The 26,608-nt window shown below is 50.8% G+C and overlaps 3 protein-coding genes and 1 long non-coding RNA gene across 16 annotated transcripts in view; 2 read left to right on the top strand and 2 right to left on the bottom strand.

Moving 5' to 3' along the window:
• Positions 1-18: 18 nt before the first annotated feature.
• On the top strand, positions 19-17,226 carry MYBPHL (myosin binding protein H like). 8 transcript variants are annotated; one of them, XM_086717758.1, is made up of 11 exons: positions 19-156; positions 1,931-1,997; positions 2,488-2,676; positions 11,218-11,306; positions 11,867-12,062; positions 12,276-12,415; positions 12,559-12,718; positions 12,821-12,957; positions 14,054-14,240; positions 15,402-15,447; positions 16,626-16,721. In XM_086717758.1, coding segments are annotated over exons 2-10 (1,110 nt in total). In that variant the 5' UTR covers positions 19-156; positions 1,931-1,996; the 3' UTR covers positions 15,413-15,447; positions 16,626-16,721. The 8 variants fall into 8 exon arrangements, 7 of the variants coding, with proteins under 7 accessions (XP_086573884.1, XP_086573882.1, XP_086573883.1 ...); XM_086717756.1 differs by having other exon boundaries at positions 1,931-2,007; XM_086717757.1 differs by having other exon boundaries at positions 132-1,997.
• On the bottom strand, positions 9,825-21,224 carry LOC147578226 (uncharacterized). Of its 2 annotated transcripts, XR_015254959.1 has the most exons (4): positions 20,957-21,224; positions 19,355-19,471; positions 14,123-14,426; positions 9,825-10,884 (listed from the first exon to the last, which is right to left on the bottom strand). It is a non-coding gene; the product is annotated as an uncharacterized LOC147578226 (long non-coding RNA). The 2 variants fall into 2 exon arrangements; XR_015254960.1 differs by lacking the exon at positions 14,123-14,426 and having other exon boundaries at positions 20,957-21,214.
• Positions 20,883-24,534, top strand: PSRC1 (proline and serine rich coiled-coil 1). 3 transcript variants are annotated; one of them, XM_086717760.1, is made up of 8 exons: positions 20,889-21,187; positions 21,660-21,717; positions 21,809-21,866; positions 22,323-22,764; positions 23,118-23,232; positions 23,323-23,571; positions 23,878-23,971; positions 24,397-24,534. In XM_086717760.1, the coding sequence occupies exons 1-8, from the start codon at positions 21,155-21,157 to the stop codon at positions 24,398-24,400; spliced, it is 1,053 nt and encodes a 350-aa protein (XP_086573886.1). In that variant the 5' UTR covers positions 20,889-21,154; the 3' UTR covers positions 24,401-24,534. The 3 variants fall into 3 exon arrangements, with proteins under 3 accessions (XP_086573887.1, XP_086573886.1, XP_086573888.1); XM_086717762.1 differs by lacking the exon at positions 20,889-21,187 and adding an exon at positions 21,208-21,286; XM_086717761.1 differs by lacking the exon at positions 24,397-24,534 and having other exon boundaries at positions 20,883-21,187; positions 23,878-23,975.
• The window catches only part of CELSR2 (cadherin EGF LAG seven-pass G-type receptor 2), a 28,602-nt gene continuing 26,146 nt past the window's right edge, over positions 24,153-26,608 (bottom strand). For 2 of the 3 annotated variants that reach the window (XM_086717746.1, XM_086717747.1), the window contains one exon: positions 24,153-26,515. In XM_086717746.1, coding sequence (XP_086573872.1) covers positions 26,230-26,515 — 286 coding nt within the window. In that variant the 3' untranslated portion in view covers positions 24,153-26,229. The remainder of the gene's footprint in view (positions 26,516-26,608) is intronic. The other variant, XR_015254957.1, reaches the window with a different exon arrangement.

Raw genomic sequence — 26,608 nt, 5'->3', positions numbered from 1 at the left:
CCTGTTGAAATGACTAAGCTATAGTTTGTTAATATGTACAGTTTGTTAATATGGTAGATTTTCCAGTTTTCTAGCCTCAGAAATCAAACTCCAGCCACCAGAGAATAAGCCAGTGAAAGAGGCAGGACTGTGCATTTGTCACATGAGAGGTATTAGGTAAGTTGCGGGGGATTACTTAGTTTTTTCTTGTTCTTTCCGCTCCTAAAAGTCTACCTCCCGTGGGTATTTGTGGGGCCAGCTTTCTCGGTCTCACACCCCACGCACCCTTTCAGTACACTGCTACACTCTTCCTTCTGGACACAGCGGCATAGAATGACTCTCCTGAGTTAGATGCTCCTTCAGGCAGGTTTGACAGACAACAACCCTGCCTCTCTCAGGTTTCTCTTGCTGTTCTTACTCCTAGCCTGCCTGATCCATTTCGTTTAAGGACATTCAAAGAGCTGCCGCTTTCCTGTCTCCCCAAACTTGTGTTTTAGGAGAGGTTCCTCCCCAACTCCCTTGAACCTTTAGCTGAGCCTTGAAAATTGCTTCTCAGTCTGCCATCGTGGGTGATATTTCCAATGAATACCTACTCTGACATCATGATCTGAAGCTGAAGAGGCAAAAGATTTTGCTTCTAAGGAGCCCCGCCACCTGGCGGAAGAGTTCCTCCCCTAGGAGATTATGTATGTAATTTTATTTTCAGCAAGTCTATCTAACCTAGTGTCCTAAGACTTTACCAGAATCACTAAGGTTGCTTTTTCTGATGCAGATTCCTAGACCCCACCTAGACTCATTAAATTAGACTTCGTAACGGACAGACCCTAAGAGTCTCCATTTTTACCTTGATTCTTTACACCTCTATTGCAACAAAGGGCTTAGACTGAAAGCCTAGACCAGTTTCACCAAAGGATGGGTTAAGTAGGGTGGAAAAAGGGGGTTTTGGAGTCTCCTGATGTCGGAACTCTGTACTTATAAAGTTGTTGGCTGGCTCAGGCAAAAGAAATCGGGCAGCCACCTTCACACGAATCCTGATGTGGCACCAGGTGCAGCCTCAGAGGTCCAGCCACACAGCTCCCTCTCGGCCATCCCAGCTCCTGATAAATAAGTTCCTGGGCCAGAAGTGTGTCTACTAGCTTTCCTGGCCTCAGCCCCTACACAAGTTGCAAAGGGGAGTTTCCATTGTAGCACAGGCTCCTGGGATCCTATCGACTCTGTCTCTAAATTGAGGGCTAGAGGGAAGAAATGAGTAAGGAGCTCATCCATTCAACCACACTTTTTTTTTCCATAAAAGAGGTGGTGGAAAGAAGGAAGGGGTATATGGGAACTCTGTACTTTCTACTCAACTTTGCTGTGAACCCTTTGAAGCTGCTCTAAAAATAAAGTCTTTCCACACACACACACACACACACACACACACACACACACAAAGGGGATGCTGGTTTCTGGAACAAAGAAAGTGAGGGTATGATAGGAAACCATTTGGACACAGTACAGAATGTGTAGAATGATGGCTTGGTAAGCCTAGAAATCCTATAGGACCTTTAGTATGAAACTAATAACACTTCCTATGCTCTGGCCATTTCCTTCGACTATTAGCATTTTAGCCTCAACACAGTCATGGCATCATCATCTCTGGTTTCAGAGCCCTGAGGTTCAGACTCGGTGATTTGCCCAGGGTCACCTAGCTAATGAGTGAGTAGCCCTGCCCGAAGTCACACACACATACTCTGACCTCATGCCCCTGGCTCCCCTCCACCACTGCTGCCTCTCGCTTTACTGGTACTTTATCTCAGAGGCAAGGGAGCTCTCAGAGGGCCATGTGCTGGCCCAACCTAAAAATAGCTCCCATTTATCAAGCACTTCACTCTACTCTGCTAAGCACTTTGCACAGATTACCTCTTCTAATCCTCACAACCACCCTATGGGCATTACCGTCTCCATTTTACAGATGAGGAAACAGACCTGAGAGAGACTGTGATGCAAGTCGCACAAGCTAGTTGGTGATGGAGCCAAAAGTGAGTCCAGGTAGTCCAGCTCCAGAGGGCAGACTCTACCTTCCCCACCACTAGGGGGGTTGGCGGAGGGGATGGGGACAGACCCTGAAAAGGGCGAGTTGACAAGACTTTACAGCTCCCTGAACACGGCACAGAGAGAGAAGGAGCCGTTAAAGGTGAAAGGTGTGCGTGTGAACCGCTGAGCCTGCTAAGCCAGGAGCCCCATTGTATGATCTGTGTGCGCGGCCAGGGGAGCTGTTTGAAGCTCAAAGCCTACCACACACACACCCACCCCACCCCCGGGCTGTGTGAGCAGGGCCACCTCAGTCCTCTTGCGGCTATTCTGGGCTGCTGTCTGATCTCCCTCTCTTCCCCAGCCCCTACTTCAGCCCTTCTGCTGGGAGTAGCCGGGTGGGGAAAGGCCAGGCCAGTTACATAAATAAGCCCATGGCTGGGACCCCGGAGGCCAGGCTGGAGAGCAGGTGCTTAGCCCCACCCTCACCACCAACAGTGAAAATCTCTCTCTGGAGCCCAGCCTCCGGGCAGCCCAGCATGGAGGCAGCCACAGCTCCCGAGGTGGCCTCCTCAGGATCCACACTGAAGGTGAAAGAAACGAGCCCAGCGGATGCAGAAGGACCCCCAGCTTCACCTCGACAGGAGGCCGGCAGCCCCATTCCCCAGCTCCTGTCCCCTATAGAAGGTGACCCGTGGGGTTGGGAAGGGTGGGGCAGCTGGGTGGTAGGAGTTGGGGAGGATATCCCTCACCCCCTGACTGTACCTCCTCAGGTTTGTGCAGAGGGAAGCTTCATGGGATTGGTGCCTAGGGTGGGGGAGCATTCATTGGAGCCCCCACCCCTTTGCTTGGTGGATTCTTACTTGCTGCTCATGTGTCTTTGCTGGGTTTGTGCTTTTTAGCTGAGAAGCCAGGGGATGGTGTATGTGACGCTTTCCAGCGACTAAAACTGATCTGTTTATATTTTTACCTTTAATAACATGTCTGTCCCAGGGACTGAGGACCTGATATATACTAGGACCTGATATATACCAGCCAGGAAGGGATTGAGGGGTGAGATGGTGGCTGTCTGGCTTAGAAGAGGGCAGTGAAAAACTTACAACAACTGAGAAGCTGGTGGTGAACGGTCCATGACACTCTGCCTCTCCCTTGGCAGTGCCACAGGTCCAGGACCTACCCCAACACCCCAGCTGGCTCCCATGGAAAATCCCAGCCTCTCAGGGTCTGAGCTCCATGGAAGCAGAGCCCATCCAGGAGAAGCATTTGGCCGCCCTTCCACAGTGGTCTCTCTGGGCCTCTAAGCGAAGAGGCGCTTTTGAGCCAGGAGGTGGTGGGCGCCCCTTCCAGTCCCAGGTTCCCTGCCAGCAGCCCAGCCACCCACTCCCCAGCTGCCCCTGGCTGAGGCCTCTGTCATGTTCACCTGGGGTGTCGCCCACGGTGCCTGGCTTGGCCGACCAGAGGTGGAAAGCAGGAGCCAGGCGTTTCCCGTCTCATGTGCAGTAACCGGCAGAAGGAACCACGGGGGCTGCCTCAAACATTTAAGACAGTTACCTGCACAAAGTCTCTACTTTTGGCCCCTCAACATCTTAAGTGCAGGGGATGCAGAGACCACAAACAAGAAACGCATGAAACCCGAGGGTAGGGAGTGGTAGGAGAAGACGCTGTGACCTAGACTCAATTCCCAGGCTGCCTCCAGCAGCTTTGTGCCCTTGGACAAGCTAACCAACTACTCAGTTTCAATTTCCTCTCTGTAAAATGGTAATTACTAGTGTCTACCTAGTAGGGGGTTAGGAGGACTGTTGAGGTGACCCAAAGTACCTGGGAAGAGGCCAAATGACAATGTGAGTAGATAATAAAATATTTCCAAGTTAGGGGTGAAGACAGAGTTCTACCTGCAAACAGGGTTGAGTAGGGAAAGCTGGCTGCCACTCGTCATCCTCACAGGAGGCGCTGGGTTTCCAGGAGCTGTTTCAATGTCACAGGGAGAGAGCCGGCTGAGTTCCTTCCATTGAAAAAGAAGAGGTAGGGGAGCAGAGTTATTGTGATCACACTAGGCTGGGATGGTCTTGAGACAGAAAACCATTTCTTCCATAAGGATCCAGAGAATAAGCGACACAGGCAGAGAGAGAGTGAGAGCCGGGACTGCTGACTCCCAACTCGGCTGGTCTCCCTCCATAAGACCCTGGGGGAGGTCATCATCCGTCTCCGCCACGCTCCTCCCTCTGGCTGTGAGTGGGCACTCTGGGCCATCGCTCCTGACAGCCCCCGGCCAGTCCCAAGTGCAGCCTCACCGCCCCCGCGCCAGCAGCTCCACTCATTAGCATCCCAGAGGTCAGTGAAGGTAAGCAGTGCTTGTGATAGTTTGCAAAATATGTTTGCATCTTATCTGCTCAGAGAGGACAGGGTCCTAGCTCTGTCCTGTGACCCTAGGAAAGTCATTGCACCTCTCTGGGCTTCCATTTTTTCATCTGTAAATTGAAGGATGACCTTTTGATGGCTGTGGACCCCTAGGAAAATCTGATGAAATCTGTAGACTCTTATCCCAGGAAAAATGCTTAGAAAATGTTCAGGGGGCCCACAGAACCCCTGAAGCCCATTCAAAGGTCTTTCAGGGTGCCATGGACCCAGCCTAGATGGTCCCTATGTTCGCATGAGCTCTAAGGTCTTTTTCTTCCTCTTAACCCCTCCTGTACCTCACGGGGAGCACCGCCGGACCCAGAGGAGCACTGCAGTGAGCGTGCGTGTGCACAGGAAACGGAGCAGGCACCAGGGGCAGACGTGCATTTGCAACGTCAAAATAAATTGTAACTGGCCAACATGAGCTTTTAGTCAGGAAAGCCTGCTATGTGGCTACAAGATGAGCAGACGTAGGTGGCCAGCACTGGGAAACAAGTTTCCGTCTCCCCTCAGCACTGTACGGAGGCACTGGGTCCTGCAGGCAGCGCTGGGTGGGAGGCTGGGGGGCAGGCTGTACCCCTGCCATGGAGAAGAGGAGACCCTGAGACCCAGAGGAAGGGCCCAGCTGCTGCTTTCAGAGTAACTGCATCTGTTTTCAATCCAAACTCTTCTGTGTCTTCCAGCCTTGGGAAGCTGGAGCCCATGCCTGGGAGCAACCTTCCTTTCCTTCTTCCTTCTTCCTGCTTTCCTCCATCCTTCCTATCTTCTTTCTTCCTCCTACAAATATTTCTTTTATGCCTATCATGTGCCACACACTGCTAAAGAAATAAAAATAGGCAAAAGTAACTCCCCTTGTGGAGATTACATTCTAGTGTAAGGAGATAGATAATAAATAAATAAAATATGTAAGATGTCAGATGTGATAAACGCTGTGCCGAAAAATGAAGCAGAGAGGGAGGGCACAAAGTGCTGGGGGTGGGAAACATGTCGGCAGTTTTAAACAGGATATTCAGTGAAGGTCCCATTAATTAGGTGCTATTTGAGCAGCAACTGAAAGGAGATGAGAGAACAATGCATGCAGATACTTGGAGGGAATGTCTTCCATGCAGAGAGAACAGTCTGTGCAAAGGCTCTGAGGCAGGAGTGTGTGTCTTATGGGTTGGGGCCACTGGGCCTGTTGCAGCGTGAGGAAGAGAACGGTAGGTTTGCCGGCAGAGAGGTAGCAGGACCCTTGTGAAGACTGGTTCAACTCTGAGACTGGTGGGCAGCCTGGGCAGGGTTTTAAGTGAGAAACTGACATGGTCAGCTATAGGGTTTAAGGATTCTTCTAGCTGCTGAGCTAAGAATAGGCTGTAGGCAGGCCTGAGACACTAGCAAGATCATCAACTAAGGATGAGGACGAGGGAGAAGGTATGGAGGTTTTAGAAGAGGGAGGTACCCAATAGTCACCTGGGAGAATAGGAGGCAGAGTGGACTAGAACTGCCAGGGGCCATTTGGAGTTACTAGTCACTGCTCATGGCCATCAGCTTACTGTCAGCCTCGCTTGTGTTTTTCCCCAGCGTGCGGATGTGGGCACTGAGTGGGTGGAAAGCATGTCACTGGGGTTGGCCATTGCTAGGAGAGTGCAGTGGAGAAAAAGAGGAGTAAGGAATTTGAATGGGGACACAAGGGAGGGAGTGTAATGACTGGAATCTAAGGTGGGTGGGAGAGAGAGTGGTAACAGAGAGGGTGACAGGGAGTGAAGGGGTAGGAAGACAGGGGATCAGAGGTCTCAGTGGTGCTGAAGGATGGCTGGTAGCTGGAGCGGCAGAAGGGGAGCACTCTAGGGACAGAGGCTGTGCTCGTCGGGGTTTGCCGGTTGATGTAACAAAGAGGCCTCAGAACTGAAGGCTCAAAAACAGTAGTTGTTTATTTCTATGAAAAAGCTTCTGTTTCTATTTATTTCTATTAAAAACCGTTCTCCATGCAATGATTCCAGGACCCAGGCCTCTTCCCTCTTGTGGCTCTACTGTGCCTCAGGGCCCTGTACTCAGCCACGTGGCTGCAGCTAGCAGAAGAGGATATAGAGAACGCATTTCTTAAAGGCCTTGGCTCAGAAGTGATTCTCATCATTTCCACTTGCACTTCATTGGCAAGAGCTAGTCTGATGGTCCTATAGCGAGGGGGCCAGGGCAGCCCCTTCCCAGAAGGTGCTACACTGTGGAAGAGACAGTATGCATTTGGGCAGGCAGTTAGCCACCCTCTGTCGTAGAGGTGAGGAGACAGTGAGGCGCTTGAAATTCAGATTACAGGGGCTGCAGTTACTCAGCTAGAGAATGACGAAAGGAACCAGGGGCTAGAGCCAGAGAGGACGACACTGCTGGAAGAGGGGTGGGCATAGACGTGAGGGGCTCTGCAGGGACTGGAAGCGGGGGCGAGGGGGGGTTGAGATCACAAAGATCCGGAACTGCACTGGAGAGAGTGGCCGTCACACAGCAAGCGTGATGGGGAGGACCACCCCAAAGGAAGGGTGGCGGATCTTCTCAGACAGCAGTTGCCTGTTTCTATGTCCTTCTGTTTTTTCCTGACCTTAGTTTCACCGTCTTCAAGAAGGTGACACTCCTGTCCCACAAGGTACTTTGGAGGGCACCCTTCCTGTGACCTCCTCCAGGCAAGTTTCTAATAAGGCCAAGTCCACAGCCTGTTTCAAAGCCATCGCTCACCTTGTGCATTTGCCCTGTATGGGTAGCCATTCACTCACACAGGCCGGAGCACACACACACACATGCGCATACTCTCACCCCCTTACACACATTCATGCACACCCTGTCACACACACACTCTATCTCTCACACTTGCACACACACACACACACACACACACACACACACAGCTCCCTCCCTTCTTTTGATGTGTCTGTCTTGTTCCTTCACTCTCCAGGCCATAAGTAATAACATCAGTGTGAACTACATGGCACTTCAGGAATTGCTGCAGGACAGGCTTTAATTGTGTAAAGGGAAATTTTGAGAGAATATGAACATCTGTTTCCCCATGAGCACAGAATAAGGAAATGGGCATAAACTTCAGCAGAATGAAATTAGGGTAGAATTAAGAGGAAATTTCTAATCAAGAGGAGTCAAGATCTTTGGACTTTAAGTAGTCTCCTTCTCTGTTCATTTTAAAGAAAGAATTAGACCACATTCTGTCTGAGGGAAAGACGACCCCACAGGTCAGAAGCCAATGTCTCTCAAAGGACTTTGTGTTTTCAAAATGCCTTTTCCCCTATACTCCATGAAGGGAGAAAACCAAATTGTGGCTGTCTGAAACTTGGTCTTAGAAAACCTAGGTTGTGGGGCATCTGGGTGACTCAGTAGGCTGAGTGTCCAACTTCGGCTCAGGTCATGATCTCACTGCTTGTGAGTTCAAACCCCATATCGGGCTCTGTGCTGACTGCTCAGAGCCTGGAGCCTGCTTCAGATTCTGTGTGTCCCTCTCTCTCTCTCTCTGCCCCTCCCCTGCTTGCTCGCTGTCTCTCAAAAATAAACATTTAAAAAATTTAAAAAGAAAGAAAGAAAACCTAGGTTGTGCTTTAGGGCTCTAGTCTTTGGCTCACATCCCTCCTGGCATCTGAGGAGGAGAAAGACCTTGGGCTTCAGGGAAAAGCCATGTTTCCCCAAGGTCGGTACAATTAACACCTCTCTTGACTGCAGATGTGTGAAAAGAGATGCCCCAAATGAGCCCTCCAATTACCATTCTTAGCAAAGGGCGAGGGCCCAGGTCGAGCTGGGGAGTGTGCCGCTGCCTGGGCACCTGCAGCTGCCACACTGTCTCCTGCCACCTCCTGCACTGTCAGCTGCTTTTGCCCAAGCCTGTCCTCCTTCCTCCCCACCCCCCACCCCCCCACTGTGGTCTGGGAGCCTGCTGAGAGCAGAATCCTCACCTACTAAGCCTCAGATTCAGAGCATTCTACTAACTCAACTTTGTCCCCTATCAGTTCACGTCTTGTCAGGGAATCCCACTTACAAACAAAGAACTGGCACAGGCGCCCCCCAGGGAGGAAGAGACTGCCATGCTAGCTGTGGGCCCTTCTCCTCTGTCTCTGCCTCCGCTGGGATCCCTTCTGGACCCCGGGCCATTCTGCTCATCTTCCTCTGAATACCACCATCTTTAAAAAAAGATTTTTTTAATGTTTATTTATTTTTGAGAGAGAGAGAGGCAGACTGCAAGCAGGGGAGGGGCAGAGTAAGAGGGAGACACAGAATCTGAAACAGGCTCCAGGCTCCGAGCTGTCAGCACAGAGCCCGATGCGGGGCTCGAGCCCACAAGCCGTGAGATCATGACCTGAGCCGAAGTCAGACACTTAACCGACTGAGCCACCCAGGAGCCCCATGAATACCACCATCTTAATTTATGTTCCACATAAATTATTTCTGTAATTGTTCTCCTTAGTTCAGGTGAACCAATGCTAACATCTTCCAAAGTATCTCTCTAAGAAACAAGAGAAACACTAAGTGGGCACAAATAGATCAGTGGGCATGCACCCCTCTATAGAAGCCCATTCCCCACCTGAGCTCTAAGCAGAGCAGGACTCAGACAACATATCTTCCAGGTGTGATGGCTGGTTTCCTCGCCTCAACCTTTTCAATTCTTGAGGGTATCCCTCTGCCTTCCCCTCTTTGCTACCTCCTCCTAAGAGCAAGATCACTGTCAGAGCCCTGACAAGGTGCGCAGGCCCAGGTGGACAGTGGAGGGCAGGTAAGGGGGCAGGTATGCTGTGCTCAGAGAACAGGCCCTTTGGACGTACATTTCTAGACGGAGAGGCAGCACAACTTCACAAGTGTGTTTCTCTCTCCGAGCCCTTTCCTCCCTGTCTTCTTGATCCTGGAGCTCATCAAGCTCCCTCTGCGTCATGCAGGCAGAGCAGGGGACAGAAGAGCCGGCTTCTCTCCAGCCCTCCCTCCAGCAAGTGTGAAGGGCTATTTCCTCATCCAACAGTAGGGAACCAAGCCCAACAAGATGAGGTTTTGACCCTCCTTTTCAACTGCCACCCTCTTTTTTTCAGAAAACCCTTAAGTCATATCCGCTCTTTCTCAACTCCTTGGTCGCTTGCCGAGAGGGCCACAGGAGAGGAACACATCACACAAACGCTTCTTCTGTGTTTCGTGCCCCACCCCCTTCCAAACCGCCAAAGTCGAACAGAGGGCAACCAGAGAAGTGTCGCCCAGCCAGCCGGCTGGGGCTCCATCGCTGTCGCTGCCGTTCTTACTGGGGCGCCAGGCCCTGAGCAACACAGGCAGGCCAGCCGCTCAGAGCACCTGAGGAGGCCCCGTGTCACTTCGTTCCTGCTTTTGCCAGGGGCAGGGGTGGGTGAGGTGCAGTCTAAGAAGCACAGCCCAGGAGGAAACATAAGCCACACAGTGAAAAAGGAAACTAGATAAATAAAAATGGACAGTGTGAGCTATCTGTGTTTATATTTATTTCCAAAGGCAAAAAGTGACCTCGGGGTGGTGACAGGGCAGACCATGGGAAGGAGCTTCCTGCTCTCTAAACAGTGGGCTACAAATTGAGGTGTAGGAAGAACACAGTAGAACCCCTACGTACTGTATTTTAAATTTCACCATTCAAAAGTTTGCATTGCATAATGTACGTATTTAAACAGTTCAATTTGTAAGTGAACACACAGACCGTGGAGTGGAGTGCTCAGGAATGTATCGTCGGGAAATGTTAACGTTATCAGAAAGTTTACAGCCCACTATCACACAGTGGTGCTGTTTGCCTCGGTAGTGACCTGGGTGAGGCTTTTTACGACTCCACAAAAGAACTGTGCAGAGAGGCCGGGGAGGTAGTGAGGAATGAGGCGCTGTCACATTCCACTTTTGACAACAGCAACAGGCGACTGTCTGCCTGAGGAAGAAGGAGACAGGAGCCCCGAGAAAGCTAGAAAATGGTGCAGTCTCAGCCAGGCCCCCAAGGGAACCAGGTGGGATGTTTGCACTTTCTCAGCCGAGGCAGCCCAAGACATCCGGAGAGGAAAGCGGTCACACCTGGTCGTCTTCCAAACCTCACACTCAGCACTTTTCCTGAGCGTCTCCTGCCTCCATCCTGGAAGCCAAGGGACATAAACTAATCCCTCGACTCACTGGAACAGGCCTGGAACATCAAGGAGCAGGGAGGGGTGGCCTAGTTTTTCCCAGATTCCCAGAGTCTGTTGGTACAAAGCGATCCTCCACCAACTGGAAGAGCATTGCACAGGTCGTCCAAGCGGCATAGCCACGCAGAGGAAGGGACGCAGACACCAGCTCCCTCTTCAGTGACGTCAGTGCTGTCCCGGTGGGTCCAGGGTGTTGACTCTGCCTGCAGAGTGGAAAACTTTCTCCTCCAGTGTGGCCTCAAACTGGGAAGCAGGGCTGATGCTTGGAGGTCCAGACTAACATTGAAAGTGGCTTTGATAAATGGAGTGCTGTTGAGGACAAATGCAGAAATGGGGTAGAAAGGCAAACCCCACAGGCTGGACCAGTCTGTGCACAAACAGAAAAAGGAAATCTCGGTTAATGAAGAGTCACTAGCTGAGCATTACAAATTAAAAGAAGTAAGCGTCAGGCTCACATTCCAGTGCTTTCTGCCAAGACCTGAATGCTCTCCAGAGGATATTTCAGCCAATCACTCATCCCGAAATTCCAGCGAGACGAAGGGAGCAATCTTCCCATCCCCTAGGAGAGGACTGATTTGCCGAGCACCTGGGGCATCTGCCCATGGAGCACAGCCGGGTGCAGTGTCCACCTCCTCTGAGCTCTGCGCCTCCCACTACAGGAGGCTCACCACCCACTGTTCTCTCTCCTTCTATCATTCAGAGCACCCCAAGATCTGGCTACCTCGCGCCCTGAGGCAGACCTATATCCGGAAGGTCGGAGACACCGTGAACCTACTAATCCCATTCCAGGTAAGCATGCTGGCCCCGTGCTGACTCCGTGTTGGGTCCGGGCCGGGACCAGGCGAGGGTGTTGATTTGGAAACAGATACTGAGAGTCCTGCTAGCAGTAGGGAAGTTGTCCTGGCCTGGAGTGGACGGGGCCAAGTCACCAGAAGTCTGAGGCAGAACGACTCTTCCCTCTGCACTCCTGAGGGGGGGATGGGGTGGGGCGTGCCCCCATGTGACCCGCTGAGGCTAACCTCTGTCCCTTGGTCAGCAGAGGTCTGGGAGCTCTCAGTTTGGAGGGTTCTCGGGAGTTTAGACAGCTATTGTTAGCCCTAACTGCCTCGGGTGATCTAAACTCTCAGAGGGCGGGAGACTCAAAGCCAAACCCCTTCCTTCCTCCACATCCTTTCAGCTGTTGCTGAAAGATGCAGGTCCCCTGGGACAGTGTGCGAACTTCTAACTCAAGGCATTCACAGTTGCGAGTCCAGTCACCATGTGGACCTGGGGTGGATCTGGTCCCCACTGCAGCAGGGAGGGTCACGAGGTCTCTTGGGGCTGCTCAGCGCCTTACTCCCATTTCTCAGGGCAAACCCAAACCTCAAGCCACCTGGACACATGATGGCTGTGCCTTGGATGCCGGCCGTGTGAGTGTGCGCAATGGGGAGCGGGACTCCATCCTCTTCATCCGAGAAGCCCAACGTGCTGACTCAGGTCGCTACCAGCTCAGCGTGCGGCTGGGCGAGCTGGAGGCCACTGCCACCATTGACATCCTGGTGATCGGTACAGTAGGGGGAGTGGGAGCGAGTTGGTCCTCAGGCTAGAGGAGCCATCACAGACAGCTGGGGAGGCCAGGGTGACTCCCCACACCGAGTATGGGGCACAGTGGTGGGTGAGGGGGGGCATAGCTGAGCAGAGAAGGGGAAGGGCACCCCGAAGTGATTCCCATGCATATGTGAGCCGTACCCTGCCCACTGGCATGCTTGGCCCTTTCAGAGAGGCCAGGCCCTCCTCAGAGTATCAAGTTGGTGGATGTTTGGGGCTCCAATGCTACTCTGGAGTGGACACCTCCCCAAGACACAGGCAACACGGCACTCCTCGGATACACCGTGCAGAAGGCTGACACAAAATCTGGGGTGAGGCGCAGCTAGGGAGGGAGTGGGGAGGGAGCAATCACACGTTCTGGAATGGGGCTCTGCTACCTCCATGCGGTGAGCCGAGGTGGAGTGAGTTCACAAAACAGGCATCTCATTCACGGCATCTTCTTGGGCCCCCAAAGCTGTGGTTCACGGTGCTGGAACGTTATCACCGCACCAGCTTCACAGTCTCCAACCTCATCGTGGGCAACTCCTATGCATTTCGAGTCTTTGCTGAGAACCAGTGCGGGCTCAGTGAGACAGCCCCCATCACTGCTGACCTTGCCCACATCCAGAAAGCAGGTGGGGCGCAGAGACTCGGAGCTGGGAAGGGTGGAGGGTGGAGAGTTGAAGAAGGGTGGGGGATCTCAGGCACTACAGCAGGGCCCTTCTCGGTCTCCTCAGCTACCCTTCGCAAGACTGGGGGGTTTGCACAGCGAGATTTCTCTGAAGCCCCAAAGTTCACCCAGCCTCTGGCAGACTGCACCACGGTCATGGGCTATGACACCCAGCTCTTCTGCTGCGTCCGCGCCTCTCCCAAGGTAAGCAGGAGTTCTGCATGGTGGCCGTGCTGTGCTGCTCCCTGCTCCTGCCCTCACCTCTGCTACGTGGGAGAGCATTCTAAAACATGTGTTCCCATCACCATCGCCTGCTTCTTCCACCGCAGGTTACGTAGGTTAGGAACAGCCAGGGCACTTAGAGTCCAAGACAGGCTGACGTGGATGATGTTTCCAGTTTTCCTTTTAGTGTCTGCTCCTCTTCTGCGAAGATCACTTGCCGATCTGCTGGCAGTTGGGCATGAGCTTCAAGTTGTCTCTCTGGCAGAGGTGATGGAGTCCCGCTGGTTTCTCCTTAGTCACCCACCACGCCTCACCTGCTCAGGGCCATATGCCTACCAGCTGTCTAGAGTTGAGGCCATAACCCTGAGCAAGTCTACTGCCGATCTAGTCACTACTTCTGTACACTACACCGCGTAAAACATCACTAACAACCTTACCAAGGGGGCGCCTGGGTGGCTTAGTCAGTAAGCGTCTGACTTCAGCTCAGGTCATGATCTCGCGGTTCGTGAATTCGAGCCCCACATCAGGCTCTGTGCTGACAGCTCGGAGCCTGGAGCCTGCTTCGGATTCTGTGTCTCCCTCTCTCTCTGTCCATCCCCTGAGCAGAGACTCTCTCTCTCTCTCTCTCTCTCAAGAATAAATAAACATTAAAATAAAATTTAAAAAAACCTAACAACCTTACCAAGTACCTTTTGCATAGGAGTCCTGGGCCAGAGTACTACATCTCAGAAAGAGGGTATCAATAAGCCCACTCTAGAAACTACTTTCTAACCAGAGGGGACAACAGTGACTCCCTAGCCAACAGTGGGAACAGAATATGAATGATTCAACAACGAACATACAAAAAAGAGGGGATTCTGAGGCCCGGTGCTTAGGAAGGGGAAAGAACAGAAGGTCCTACCTTTTTTCTACTCAGGAATACTTGATGAACAAGGCAAGGTTTCAGGTGCTCATTTCAACCAACAGAAGGAGCCTGGGAGGATTTTGAGGATACCAGTAAGGGAACCCCTCCCCCAACGTAAGGAATGGGCAACTTTCTCACCACTCCCATGCTGGCCCCCTCACCTTTATCTTGCAGCCAAAGATCATCTGGCTGAAGAACAAGATGGATATCCAAGGCAACCCCAAGTACCGAGCCCTCACTCACCTGGGAATCTGCTCTCTCGAAATCCGCAAGCCTGGTCCCTTTGATGGGGGTATCTACACCTGCAAGGCAGTTAACCCCCTGGGGGAGGCATCTGTGGACTGTCGGGTGGATGTGAGAGGTAAGGGCAGAACTCATACCCTCTCTCCACAGCTGGAAAATTCAGGGGCAGAGCCACAAGCCTGCATGGAGAAGGGCTTGGTTGGCTTCCCCTTCACGTGCTCTCGGCACTGGGCACCGTCATCATCAGGATGTATTTGAGGGGCCGTTTTTATTATCCAATATCTTATTTCTCTCCAGCACAATTCTGTAATATAGAAAGAATGGCTATTTCTATTCTGCAAAGGAGAAACCTGAAGCACAAGGTGGTGATCAGCTCCCCCCAAGATTCCCAGTATTGGTTAAGTGAGGATTCAGCACTGTGGTGGAAAGAGCCCAAGCCTTTCCTTACTCAGACCGTTTTTCTTTTATACAGTCTTCGGCCCAGTCCAGGAAGCAGAGAGAGAGAGAATCCCAAGCAGGCTCCAGGCTCAGCACAAAGCCCCTTGTGGGGCTTGATCTCAGGATCATGAGATCATGACCTGAACCCAAATCAAGAATCAGACACTTAACCAGCTGAGCTGCCCAGGCACCGCCCCCGCCCCCATACTTCTTTTAAAGTATTCATTCATTTATCTCTGCCTGTCACCTTGTTCAGATCTCCATCACTGCATTTAACATATTGTTATATAAGTGCCTATTTACTGATTTGTTTCTCATTTAACCCATGAGCACTGTGAGGGCAGGTACAGCCTGATTCACACTTGTCCCCCTGGTGATGAGCCCAGTTTCTGACACAGTGGGCACTCTCTAAGTGTGCATAGCATGAATCAGGAATGAATGGGCCATTACGTGCCCTATTCTTCCCCATGTGTAGACTCCTAATTACATAATGAACTCTCAAAAAACATGAGAAGTATATCCCTTCCCAATGCCCCACAAGAAGGTTTCCCAGAAATTTAGGGGCGCCTGGGTGGCTCAGTCGGCTAAGCGTCCGACTTCAGCTCAGGTCACGATCTCGCAATTCGTGGGTTCCAGCCCCGCATCGGGCTCTGTGCTGACAGCTCAGAGCCTGGAGCCTGTTTCAGATTCTGTGTCTCCCTCTCTCTCTGACCCACCCCATTCATGCTCTATCTCTCTCTGTCTCAAAAATAAATAAACGTTAAAAAATTTTTTTTAAAAAAAGAAGGTTTCCCAGAAATTTCTGAGATGCTAACTCTGAGAAATGTCTGAATTCTTGCAGCTCCTCACTGAGGCCTCCAAAGAAGATTAGGGCAACTCTGACAAAGGTAAGGAGAGGGACTGGGCTTCTGAATAGAGCATTTTGTATTTATAGTTAGTGTTGAATCTGTTAGTGTTAGTTAGGAATACATATCTGTATACAGAATACAGATCTGAATACATATCTGTATTCCTAACTAAGCCTTTCGACCATGCAGTCATTGATAACTATTTTCCTTTTAACCACTTTTTTTTGTAAGCTAATACTATCATCTCCATGGAAGGACTTTACCATAGTTGGTACTACTTTTGTCATGTCCTCTTTCTGTACTCAAAGTGTTGATAGGTATTAAATCTAATGGTCCTCTGGAAAGGAGTGATAGCATCTATCCGAGTGTAAGGGGGCTCAGTGGAAGGGAGGTGGGCAGGTGCTATAAGAAAAGGCATCAAGGGAACAGCCAGTAGAGTAGAGGAGTAGAGGTGGGTCACCACCACCAAGCGGCAGCAGCGTGGAAAAAGAGACAGGAAGCTGCTCCTGCTAACTGTTTCTACCGCCGTGTCATAAGCATGGTAAGAAACAGATTCATTTGCTTGTTTTTTACTTTGAAGTTTGTGGACTCCTTCCCTTCTGAGAGAAGAAAACCACCATTATCATCATAGGTCAGTAATAATTGAACATGCGGGTATGTGGTCCCAAGCAGCACATTACTGGCAAAGGACAACTCAGATCATCGTTTAAAATTTGATAGCTTCTTCAGATTCTAAATCACTCACAGTAGAAATGCTGTGCATGAACTAATGAGTGGGGTGAAAGAGCAGCTCATGGGAGAATTAGGGAGAACCAGTTCCCAATGTCTCCTGGGACTTGCAGTTCCTGGCTGACGAAAACAGAATGAACACCATCCCAGATGCCATTTATTTGAGGCCATCATTGATATAGATCAAATGGAAACCCTCAGGGACGCATTAAAGGTCCAGATTTCTCAAGAGAGCTCTCTCTGCCAGTTGGCTTGCAAAGATAGCTCTCTGGCCATGCCTTAGTTCCCTCTCTGTGTTAATGTTATATTGTGTCGGGACTTGCCCTGTTACCTCTCTCTCAGCCAGCACACAGCAACAAAGCAGGGTAAGGAGAGAATTCATAGCACGGGACCCAGGGACCGTGAGGAGAATTGCCTCAGCCTCTTGGGTGTGCACTGGTTGTTTGCTGTTAGAGCCACAACATACCCTCTCTTTTCTGTGCCTCCAGGAAGCCTGACTGTGGGGAGATTGTGTCCTTAAGCAGCTCCAGCACAACATCTGCTTTGGACTAATCTAAATAAACGTATGGATCCTTGGTGCATAAGTGTCCATCTGTTTGAGCCTTTCTATATGGGAAACCCATTTAGAAAGTTGGAATCCGTTTTTTAAAATTGTTTGTCTGTTTATTGAGAGAGAGTGTGTATGTGCAGATAGGGGAGGGGCAGAGAGAGAGAAAGAGAGAGAATCTCAAGCAGGCTCTGCACTGTCAGCAGAGAACCCGGCATGGGGCTCGCTATCACCAATCGTGAGATCGTGACCTGAGCTGAAATCAAGAGTTAGACACTTAACTGACTGAGCCACCCAGGTGCCCCCTCCTCTTTCTTCTTATACCCACATTCTCTTCCACAGAGGTTTCTAACACTGTCCTTTTGTTTAGAGTCGATGACAGAGCTAAGTTCAACTCTATCCTGTGCCTGGTGCTAAAAGAGGTGCTGAATATGACTTGGTCTCTTCCTCTCTGATCTTTCCAGTATAAGTTGGAAAAGAGGATGCACATCCATCACAGAGACGCAGACAGCAGAACACACATATACGTACATAGCTAATTAAAGACCAAGCACTAAGGGGCGCCTGGGTGGCGCAGTCGGTTAAGCGTCCGACTTCAGCCAGGTCACGATCTCGCGGTCCGTGAGTTCGAGCCCCGCGTCGGGCTCTGGGCTGATGGCTCAGAGCCTGGAGCCTGTTTCCGATTCTGTGTCTCCCTCTCTCTCTGCCCCTCCCCCGTTCATGCTCTGTCTCTCTCTATCCCAAAAATAAGTAAACGTTGAAAAAAAAAATTTAAAAAAATAAATAAATAAATAAAGACCAAGCACTAAGACTTGAGGGCTGGGAGACACTGAAGAAATTGGAGCAGAGTGTCACTAAGCCTTGGGGAAAGAATAAAGGTGAGGTGCTCTTGCTTACATGTTTGCTTTCATTCTCATAACAAGTAAGATATTAAAGCCATTCTGTAATGGCATCTGCAAAAGACAGCAACAGTTCCCCCCATCTTGGCTAGCAAGGGCATCGTGCTCTTCCCAAAGAGTTGGGGTCTGTTCCCCTCCCCTCGCATCTGGGCTGACCATGTGACCTGCTTTAACCAAAAGAATGTAGTGGAGGTGATGCTGTGCCAGTCTGGGCCTAGACCTTAAGAGGTCTAGTAGTTGAATCTCAGGACAGATTTCCAAATTATGAGAGGCCACATGCAGGACAACCCAGCATCCCAACTGACAGCCAGCACCATAGCCCTAGATACGTGTGGCTGCCTGAGACCTTTCAGCGCTAGTCAAGTCCAATCCACTGGGACTGGAGTAGAGAGGTCATGGAGTAGAGACAGGTCCTCCTAGCACGACTGTCTGTAAAATCAAACTGTAAAATCATGAGATCTGGGGTTTCGAGCCCGAAATACTAGGGTGGTTTGTTACACAGTAGCACGTAACTGAAATAGTCTTCTCGACATCAGACACTGAACGTCAGGCTTTATCACTTTTAATCTCTATTTTCCAAATGGGGAAGTTGAAGTTCATAAGCTGCTCCAAGTCACGAAGCTGGTAAGTTAGCAGAGCTAGGATTGGAACCAGGTCTGCCTGACTTCAAGCTTTCTCTCTTTCCTCTCATCTCTTTCACCCAAGCGACGCTCAACTGTAGCAGGTCTGGGGGGTGGGATCATGGGTTGTAAGAAAGAAAAGACCGCTAGGAGGCAGTAAATCTTAGGCAAGGCTTTGAAGAGGAGGAGGGTGTGTTTCGGCTGAGAAAAATGAGACAGGCTTTTCTGTTCACACCAAAGGTCTATTTTCAGCTGAGGCAAATGTCTATTCCAGCCTTTCTCAACTGGAGCACTATGAGAATGCCCCAATGCCCCCCAAGGCATCCATTATATGTCATAATTAACTTCTTCCACGCATCCAGAATGTCACTAGTTATGTAGCATCTTGGGAAAACTGAGAAACTAGCCACACAAATTATTTGTACGGTCAAATGCCCTTGCGGGACCCCTTGCTGCAACTGCCAGGTTGGGGAGAGAGGGGGACCAGAGTCCAGAGCCAGCTAGTCGGGGACACAATGGCCAGGAGGCCTCCCTTCAGCTGAAGCAGGGCCGGGGTCAGGAAGGAGTGGAATACACCCAGCTACGATGCCCTAAGGATCAGTTAGACCTCTGGCCTCAGCCCACCGCCCCATGCCTCTGCTATCAAAGTACTCAAGGTTCCTATATGCTGAACCTTCACGGTGAAGGAATAAAATCTTCACGCTGAACAAGACTTCCAGTCATAGTTAATCTTCCCACATTCAAGAAGAACTGTACTGGAATCCTTAATTTTGTCATTTATGCCCTCAACACTAGGGAGTTCCTTCTGAAGTAAGGTCTACCACGTGCCAGGGAGGGGGTGTAATCTCTTCATTAATTCGTCTATTTATCCAAAATCTTGAACATCTGTTCATAGATGTCATTTTAGGGGTTGGGCTGAGGGGGACAAATAATTCCCAGGTTAGTGGCCTTAGGCTGAGTAAAGAATTCTTGTGCCTGAAATCTGTGTTTTCTGGTTTTGTTGTTATTCTGATGGAGGAGAAAGTAGTTCAATTGCTTTTTTTCTGGTACTGCAACAGCTTTCAAAATCATAACTGGGTGACAGGAAATTGGAGATGAGTTTCCATAGGAGGAACTAACTTCCAATTTGCTACAACTGCGTCCCCACTCACCTGAGGTTGGGAAGAAGCAAGGGCGGGGTTTCCCCAGTCAGGCTGCTCCTCGGCCCAGCAGGAATGCAGTTAATGAGCAGCTTCTTTCCCTTCATTCCTCACTTTGCCACCACTTGCCTGGAGAGAGGGAAACTACTGGCTCTGGTCTTCCCACCTCCACAGAACCTGAATCCTACAAACAACCAAAATTCCACCCTCACCAACAAGCCTACAGAAAACCAGGCAATCCTCTTCTCCCAGTTCTTCTTCACACAAGCCTGCAAGTTCTGCCACCCCCCCCCCCCCCGCCCTTTGCCTTAGCGCCCCCACTAAACCCCAAGGCTTCTTTGCTTGCTGTGGCATTTCTTACAGTAACATCTCGTGCCTGCAAACCTCATCACCTCAGCTTCACAGCTAAAAACTAGAAAGTAAACAAACAAACAAACAAACAAAAAGCCTCTAAATAGCCAAAAGAATGGTCATAAACTCTGGAGACTAAAGTTCTCCAGCCATTGTTTTAAATTTTTAGAACATTTCTAAGAAGCCCTGTTAACTGGTGGCCCCAGCCTATTCACAGGCAACACTTGGAAACAACAAAAAGATCTCTAATAAGTAGGCTTAAGCACTTCACAAACACAGCTTTTAGTTTAGAGGTAGCAAGTTACAAACACCCCTCAAAAGCCCCTAAGGCACAAGGTATAAACTTGACTCTGGTAGTTCTAGCCATGAAACCATGACTGACGGTCAGGGTTCTTGCTCTGCAGATAAGCGAGAGGTCAACTACACTCAAGCCTGCCTGCCTTGTGACAGAGGAGTCACGGCTGAATTGGACCCAAATCTCCGTGTCCAAAAACCCTGTCTACCTCCGGTTCTGAATGTTCTCTTAAAATAATGATGGAAGATGTACTTCTTAGAGAACCTCAATATACCAAACTAGTGAATGGATAAAGAAGATATGGTGTATATATACACAATGGAATATTACTCCGCGATCAAAAAGAATGAAATCTTGACATTTTAGCAACAACGTGGATGGAACAAGAATGTATTGTGCTAAGCAAAATTATTCAGTCAGAGAAAGGCAAATGTATGCTTTCACTCAAATGTGGAATTTAAAAAACAAAACAGATGAACATATGGTAAAGGAAGGAAAAATAAGATAAAAACAGAGGGAGGCAAACCAAGAGACTCTTAAATACGGAGAACAAACTGAGGGTTGCTGGAGGGGTGTTGGGTTGAGGGGAGGATGGGCTAAATGGGTGATGGGCATTGAGGAGGGCACTTGTTAGGATGAGCCCTGGGTGTTATATGTACGTGATGAATCGATAAATTCTACTCCTGAAACCATTATTACACTATATGCTAACTTGTATATATTAAAAAAAAAGATAACGGAGGCTGTACTTCTTAGAGAACCTCAATATACCTAAAATATAAATGTCTAGGTGCTTCCATAAATTGAAAAAATCACAAATGAGGAAACATGGCAAACGCAGTGCTCGCAAACGGAGTAAGCCCCTGAAAACAAATTTTCTCAAGAGGAGCGTTGGGTCTAGGGTGACTGGCGCTCGGAGGTCCAGCGGGGAGCCCGGCTCCGCCCAGCTGGCAGGGTGAGAAACGTACAGTCATTGGTCAGGTCCCTCGCACGCCGCCACGAGGCCCCGCCTCCTCCAAGGAAAGTCTCCCGGACACACGCGCGCGCAGGCGGCCTCCCCGCCTTAGCCCACCGGATGAAGTCTGTTTTAGAACCGCTCTCCGCACAGCCCCCACCTGCAGACTTCCGGCCGGCTGGTCGATGCCGCCCCGCCCCTGAGGGCAGGGATGTTGGGAACCACCAATCACGGAGCGCATGTGGTGAGAGTGGGTGGGGCCTGAGAGATTCGAAAGGAGCCCCACCCCCTCAGGGCTGATTCCCGGGACTAAGTGGTAGGGGGCAAGTGCTTTCTGCGAGAGGTGAGGCGGGGCGGAAAGTAAAAACAGAGGGTGGGCTGGAGGTGTGGTGTGGGTGTGGTGCCGTGTGAGTGGAAAGGTAGTTTGGGGAAAGAGAGAACCGGAGGATGGTGGCGGGGAAGAAGATGGGGCGCGCAGACCGCCCCCGGTGAGAAGAGCCCAGGTTGTAGGGGGGCGGCAGGGCAACCTGAGGAGGGGGATGGTGCTTTCTCGGCACCTTCCCCGGAGTTCACAGGGCTAGTTACAGGGGCAGGTGCTACCCCTGGGACCCTTGCTTTATCTCCAGCATGATCCTCATCCCCTGGCTTGCACCCTGCGTTTAGCTGGGGGCCTTGGGCAGGATGGAGACCTGAAGAAAGGTGTATTCTGTCTCCAGCTCAGGTCTAATCTGACTCGTGCACCTGCTGGCTGGAACATGGAAGATTTAGAGGAAGGTAAGGAAAGTAAGGAGGGAGGGGTAAGGCGCTGCGATTGAGAACGGCGTTAGGGACCCGAGGCTGGCATTCCTTCCTTCCTCCCCTACAGATGTAAAGTTCATAGCAGATGAGACCTTGGACTTTGGAGGGCTGTCACCATCTGACAGGTACCAGCCTCTTTAACCTACTTGCTTTCCTTCAACAGTGCCTGTGTGCCTCTGTCCCCTTAGTGCTGAAGTATTGTCCTCTGGGGTCTAGGTTGGTAATTGGGGTTGGGTGCCCTGGGGCTGCTGGGTGACTTGTTGACATGGGCCCCTGTGACACTTTTGGGGGAGGGGAAAAGGGATAAGCTGGAATGAGATTTCAGGATGTTAAGAAGAAGGGTAAGTGGATTTGCTCCGTCCGCATCCTGGCATAATTTCCAGTGTCGGTAAGTGCTAAAGGCCTATGAGGCCTCATAGAACGGGGCATCTCATCGCCTAGAGACCACCCTCACAGCCAGCATGGGCTTCCGGTTTTGGGGTTGTGTCCCTGGCTCTGTTGTGGAGGAGTTGCCCAGTCTCCTTTGCAGTCTCCTGCTCTCTTCTGTGTGGGCATGGCGCCTGGTTTGTTTTCTGTCTCAGTCGTGAGGAGGAAGACATAGCAGTGTCGGTGACTCCAGAGAAACCACTCCGAAGAGGACTCTCCAATCGAAGTAATCCAAATGCAGTGGCCCCAGCCCCCCAGGGGCTGAGGCTCAGCTTGGGTCCCCTTAGTCCAGAGAAGCTGGAGGAGATTCTCCACGAGGCCAACCGGCTGGCAGTTCAGCTGGAGCAGTGTGCCCTGCAGGAGCAGGAGAGCACAGGCGAGGGCCTGGGGCCTCGCAGGGTGAAGCCCAGCCCCCGGCGGGAGACCTTTGTGCTGAAGGACAGTCCTGTCCGAGACCTGCTGCCCACTGTGAGTTCTTTGACTCGGAGCACCCCCTCCCCAAACGGCCTGACACCCCGACTCCGGAGCGGCGATAAGAAGGGGTCAGTCAGGGTTCTCCGGGCAGCATCTGGAAAGAGGCCCTCCAGTGTGAAAAGGGTGAGTTTGGAGGGCCTGGGTTGGACGTGTGCCCTCAGACCCAGTGCGTGACTCGGTACAGACATAGAGTGGTTTCCTCGTTGGTAAAGTGGGGATAGTAAAATTCTACCTCAGGACTGTTGAAATTGAGCAAAATACCATAAGCAAAGCACTTAGCACAGTGTCTGTGCATAACTCTACACGGTCTATAATAAGCTCACGATAAATGGTATTGATGAGGATGACGATGTCGGCAGCAAACGTCTGCCCTTGCTTCCTGGGATCTAGGCAGCTCTCCACCTCTATTCCTCAAACAGCCAGCAGAACAGATTCTTTTTCCATTCTAGTCCTATTTTTTCTCTCTTGTATTTCAGGAGTCACCCACTTGCAATCTGTTGCCTACATCCAAAAGCCCAGCATCTTCTCCTCTCGCCCGATCTACTCCTCCAGTCCGGGGCAAAGCTGGGCCCAGTGGGAGAGCAACAGCAAGTGAGGAGACTTGGGCAGCAAAACTGTGGGTGAATGGGAGGAGGGAGGGTATGGAGCTGACCCCAAAATTCCTCTACTCCTCTCCACCAGGCCCGCCTACCCCTGTCAGACCAGTCTTGGCCCCACAGCCTCCTACCGGCAACTCTCAGCGCCTCTCTCGGCCGCAGGGAGCAGCTGCTAAGCCTTCCAGTCGACTGCCTGTTCCCTCTGCCATCCCCAGGCCTGCCAGCCGAATGCCACTCACCAGCCGGAGTGTACCACCCAGCAAAGGTGCCCTGCCTCCAGCTTCTCTGCCACCTCGGAAAGGACTTCCACGACCAAGTGCTGTAGGGCACAGAGGTGAGGAAGAGTGGACGTAATGGCTGGAAATCAGGAGGAAGAATGCCTACCCTTGCCCAGCTTGAATGCACCCTCCCAGAGCTGGGAACAGTGACCCCTTTCTCCATCTTCATTACAGCCCAATTTGAAGATGGGGAGACTGAGCTAAGGAGAGATGTGGGCCCGGGCAAAGAGTGTGAACTGTGGTTTTCAAATACTTTATGTTTTGTAACCTTGGGTGGGAGGAAAGGCACTAATCCCAGACTCACTCGGGGAGGGTCACTTGAACTTTCTGCTCACTTATTTCTTTTGTTAACCCCCATCAAGTTCCTGTTTCCCAGCGGCCAAATCTTCCCATCACTGCTGCCAGTCGCAGCAACCTGCAGCCCCCCAGGAAAGTGGCGGTCCCAGGACCCACCAGGTAAGACTGGTCGAGATGCTCTCTCTCCCCTGTCACTGAGGCTTCCAAACTGTTAGGCACACCAGCCCTGAATCCTATGTGGCAAGATGGGAATGAGGAGGGGAGACTAGAGGGTCAGGGAGTCCCATTTCTTCCTTCCCTGAGGAACTTCAACTCAGCTCGGTGACAAATAGGCTTGAAGAAGAGGGAAAGTTTGTTTGTTTGTTTGTTTATTTAGAGAGAGCAGGGGAGAGGGGCAGAGGGAGAGAGAGAAAGAATCTTAAGTAGGCTCCATGCTTAGCACACAACCTGACTCGGGGCTCGATCCCACCATCCTGGGATCATGACCTGAGCTGAAATCAAGAGTCAGATGCTCAACCAACTGAGCCATCCAGACAGCCCAGAAGAGGGACAGTTTAAAGCAGTTCTTCCTTCTGACTCTTTAGGTAAAGAGATCAGGTCAGCAAGCAAAAATTCAGGAGCAAACCACTACAGTCACTGCCTGGACTCACCTCTACTCGACCTCCCAAGCCCTCTCATGGAAGGCAGGCCCTGACTCCAGAAGATTCTGCCCCAGGAGCAGGAGGAAAAGATCCCACCAGGGCTGGTGCCCCAGGAGTGAAGAGATGGGAGATGGGGTGGATTAGGGTTGAGCTGGAGGGGAATCAAACTCTGTGGGTTGAAAGAGGATTAGGAAAAAGAGGTCACCTCCCAACAGTGAAATTAACAAGCAGAAAATGAGAAATGCAGGAGAGTGGTTTGTCCTCTTCCACCCCCCACTCTTGTGTTCAGTCCCAGAGAGTTTGATCTTCTTCCCAGGCTTTGGCTCACTGGACATTTACATGTGAATGGCCTCTGTAGCTAACCTCCCTGCTCTCTGAGGAACAGTCCTGAATCACATCCTCTACTGGATGCAGGCCTGTTTGGAGAGGCAGAGGCAGACACCTGGTCTCTAGAACTTATTTCCTGTGAATTCTGTGACTCTTAAGAGGCCAGTTTATGATAAGCTTACATCGATCTGCGTTTTTCTAAAATAAAATGAATGTATTTTTATAATCTCTGTATGTGTGAAAGTAAATGCTCCAATTTCAAACAAATACGTAGTAAACTCCTGTGTTATTCCAATGAGGGAGCCAGGAGGAGCCTCCCAGGCTGGGGCCTCAATAGGCCGAAGGCTCTTGTGATTGCAGCTCCTCCAGCTGTGACTATCCGCCCTCCCTTTGTTGGCATTAGATGGGAACAAGCTGCCTTTTCACAGGATTTGTGTGTTACTGGAAGGTCCAGATCAAGTAAAATATAGCTTGATTCACACTATGTGAGGTTATCAAGGGTCTTGGTCAATTATTTATATCCTAAGCTTGCTAAGTTTGGGTGTCCTTCCTGGCAAGAGAATGAAGCCCTTTTTTTTTTTTTTTTTTAAGTTTATTTATTTTGAAAGAGAGCGAGAGAGAGTGGGAGCGAGGGAGGGTCAGAGAGAGAGAGGGAGAGAGAGTCCCAAGCAGGCTCCACTCTGTCAGGGAAGAGCCCAATGCGGAGCTCGAATCCACAGACCGTGAGATCATGACCTGAGCCAAAATCAAGTTTGGACACTCAACCTACTAAGCCACTCGGGCACCCGGAGAATGGAGCCTTCTGAGAATGCCTCATCATCTAGCCTGAGGTACTGAGATGAAGGGACCCTTTGATGGGTCCCCTGGTATTCACTTTCACTGACTGCTTCAGTAGAAGATACTGGAACACCTCGTCACGTATATCATTAGATATTGTTGGTGTTCTCTTATGTCCCCTCCTAGACGTGAGGGTTGGCACTAGGTTTTAGTGCCTAGTGTTGTCATTTGTATGTGGCAGAGAATTTCATTTATTTATTGAAAAAATAAATTTGAGTGCAAGATGGTGGGGGGTTGTTGAATGAGACTCATTTAACAGATTTCGCTAAGCCTTTGACTCACAGCCTTTGACTCTTGCAACCAGAACCAATTCAATTCCTTGTGAGTTTTGAGAGAACTTCCCTCTTAGAAGGCTAGGCTGTGACTTAAGGAAGGCAATAGGCAACTGGGCAGAGGGAGTGGAGTGTCAGCTGGTGTCCCCTGCCCCCCACATACATATGCCCACAAGCACCCTACATAGGCACTGAAATGCCCTTCCCCAGACAGAGGCCCTCCACTGCTGTCTTCTCCTTTTTATGGCCGATCTTAAAGTTCATGTAACACATTTCACCTATATCACAGTGACAGCTGCCTAGATGTTCACCCCTCTCCCTGAGCCTCTGTCAGCAACTCCTACAGCCTCTGGGATTCCAAGAATTGAGTTGGGGGAGGGGATGTGGAAACACACTTGAGTATTTGGCTCTGGAGAAATCTGGCAGAGGCCAGAAAACCTGAGGTGTGTTCCCCAGCTGTGTCCTGCGCGGGTGTCTGGCGAGCAGGGCCTGTTGGTGACTCCCGGCTCCGGCAGAAGCGCTGGAAGGTCGGCATGCCCAGGCAAGCACTTAGGTGTGGCCAGCAGATGGCACGTGTGTGTAGCTTGGGAGACAAAACCAGCCGCAGACCCATGTGCTGTTGCCACCTGGTGGCCGGAAAGGACAAGGCATGTTCCTTTTGCTCTCGGTCAGTCTTGAATTTCGTAACCCCCACCTCACCCCATCCCCACCCACCCCGC

The sequence above is a fragment of the Puma concolor genome, chromosome C1 (genome assembly GCF_028749965.1).
Source record: "Puma concolor isolate L17-30 chromosome C1, mPumCon1.1.hap2, whole genome shotgun sequence".
NCBI lineage: Eukaryota > Metazoa > Chordata > Mammalia > Carnivora > Felidae > Puma > Puma concolor.
The sequence above is the reverse complement of the archived record's forward strand: the minus strand, read 5'-3'. Positions and strand labels throughout refer to the sequence as shown.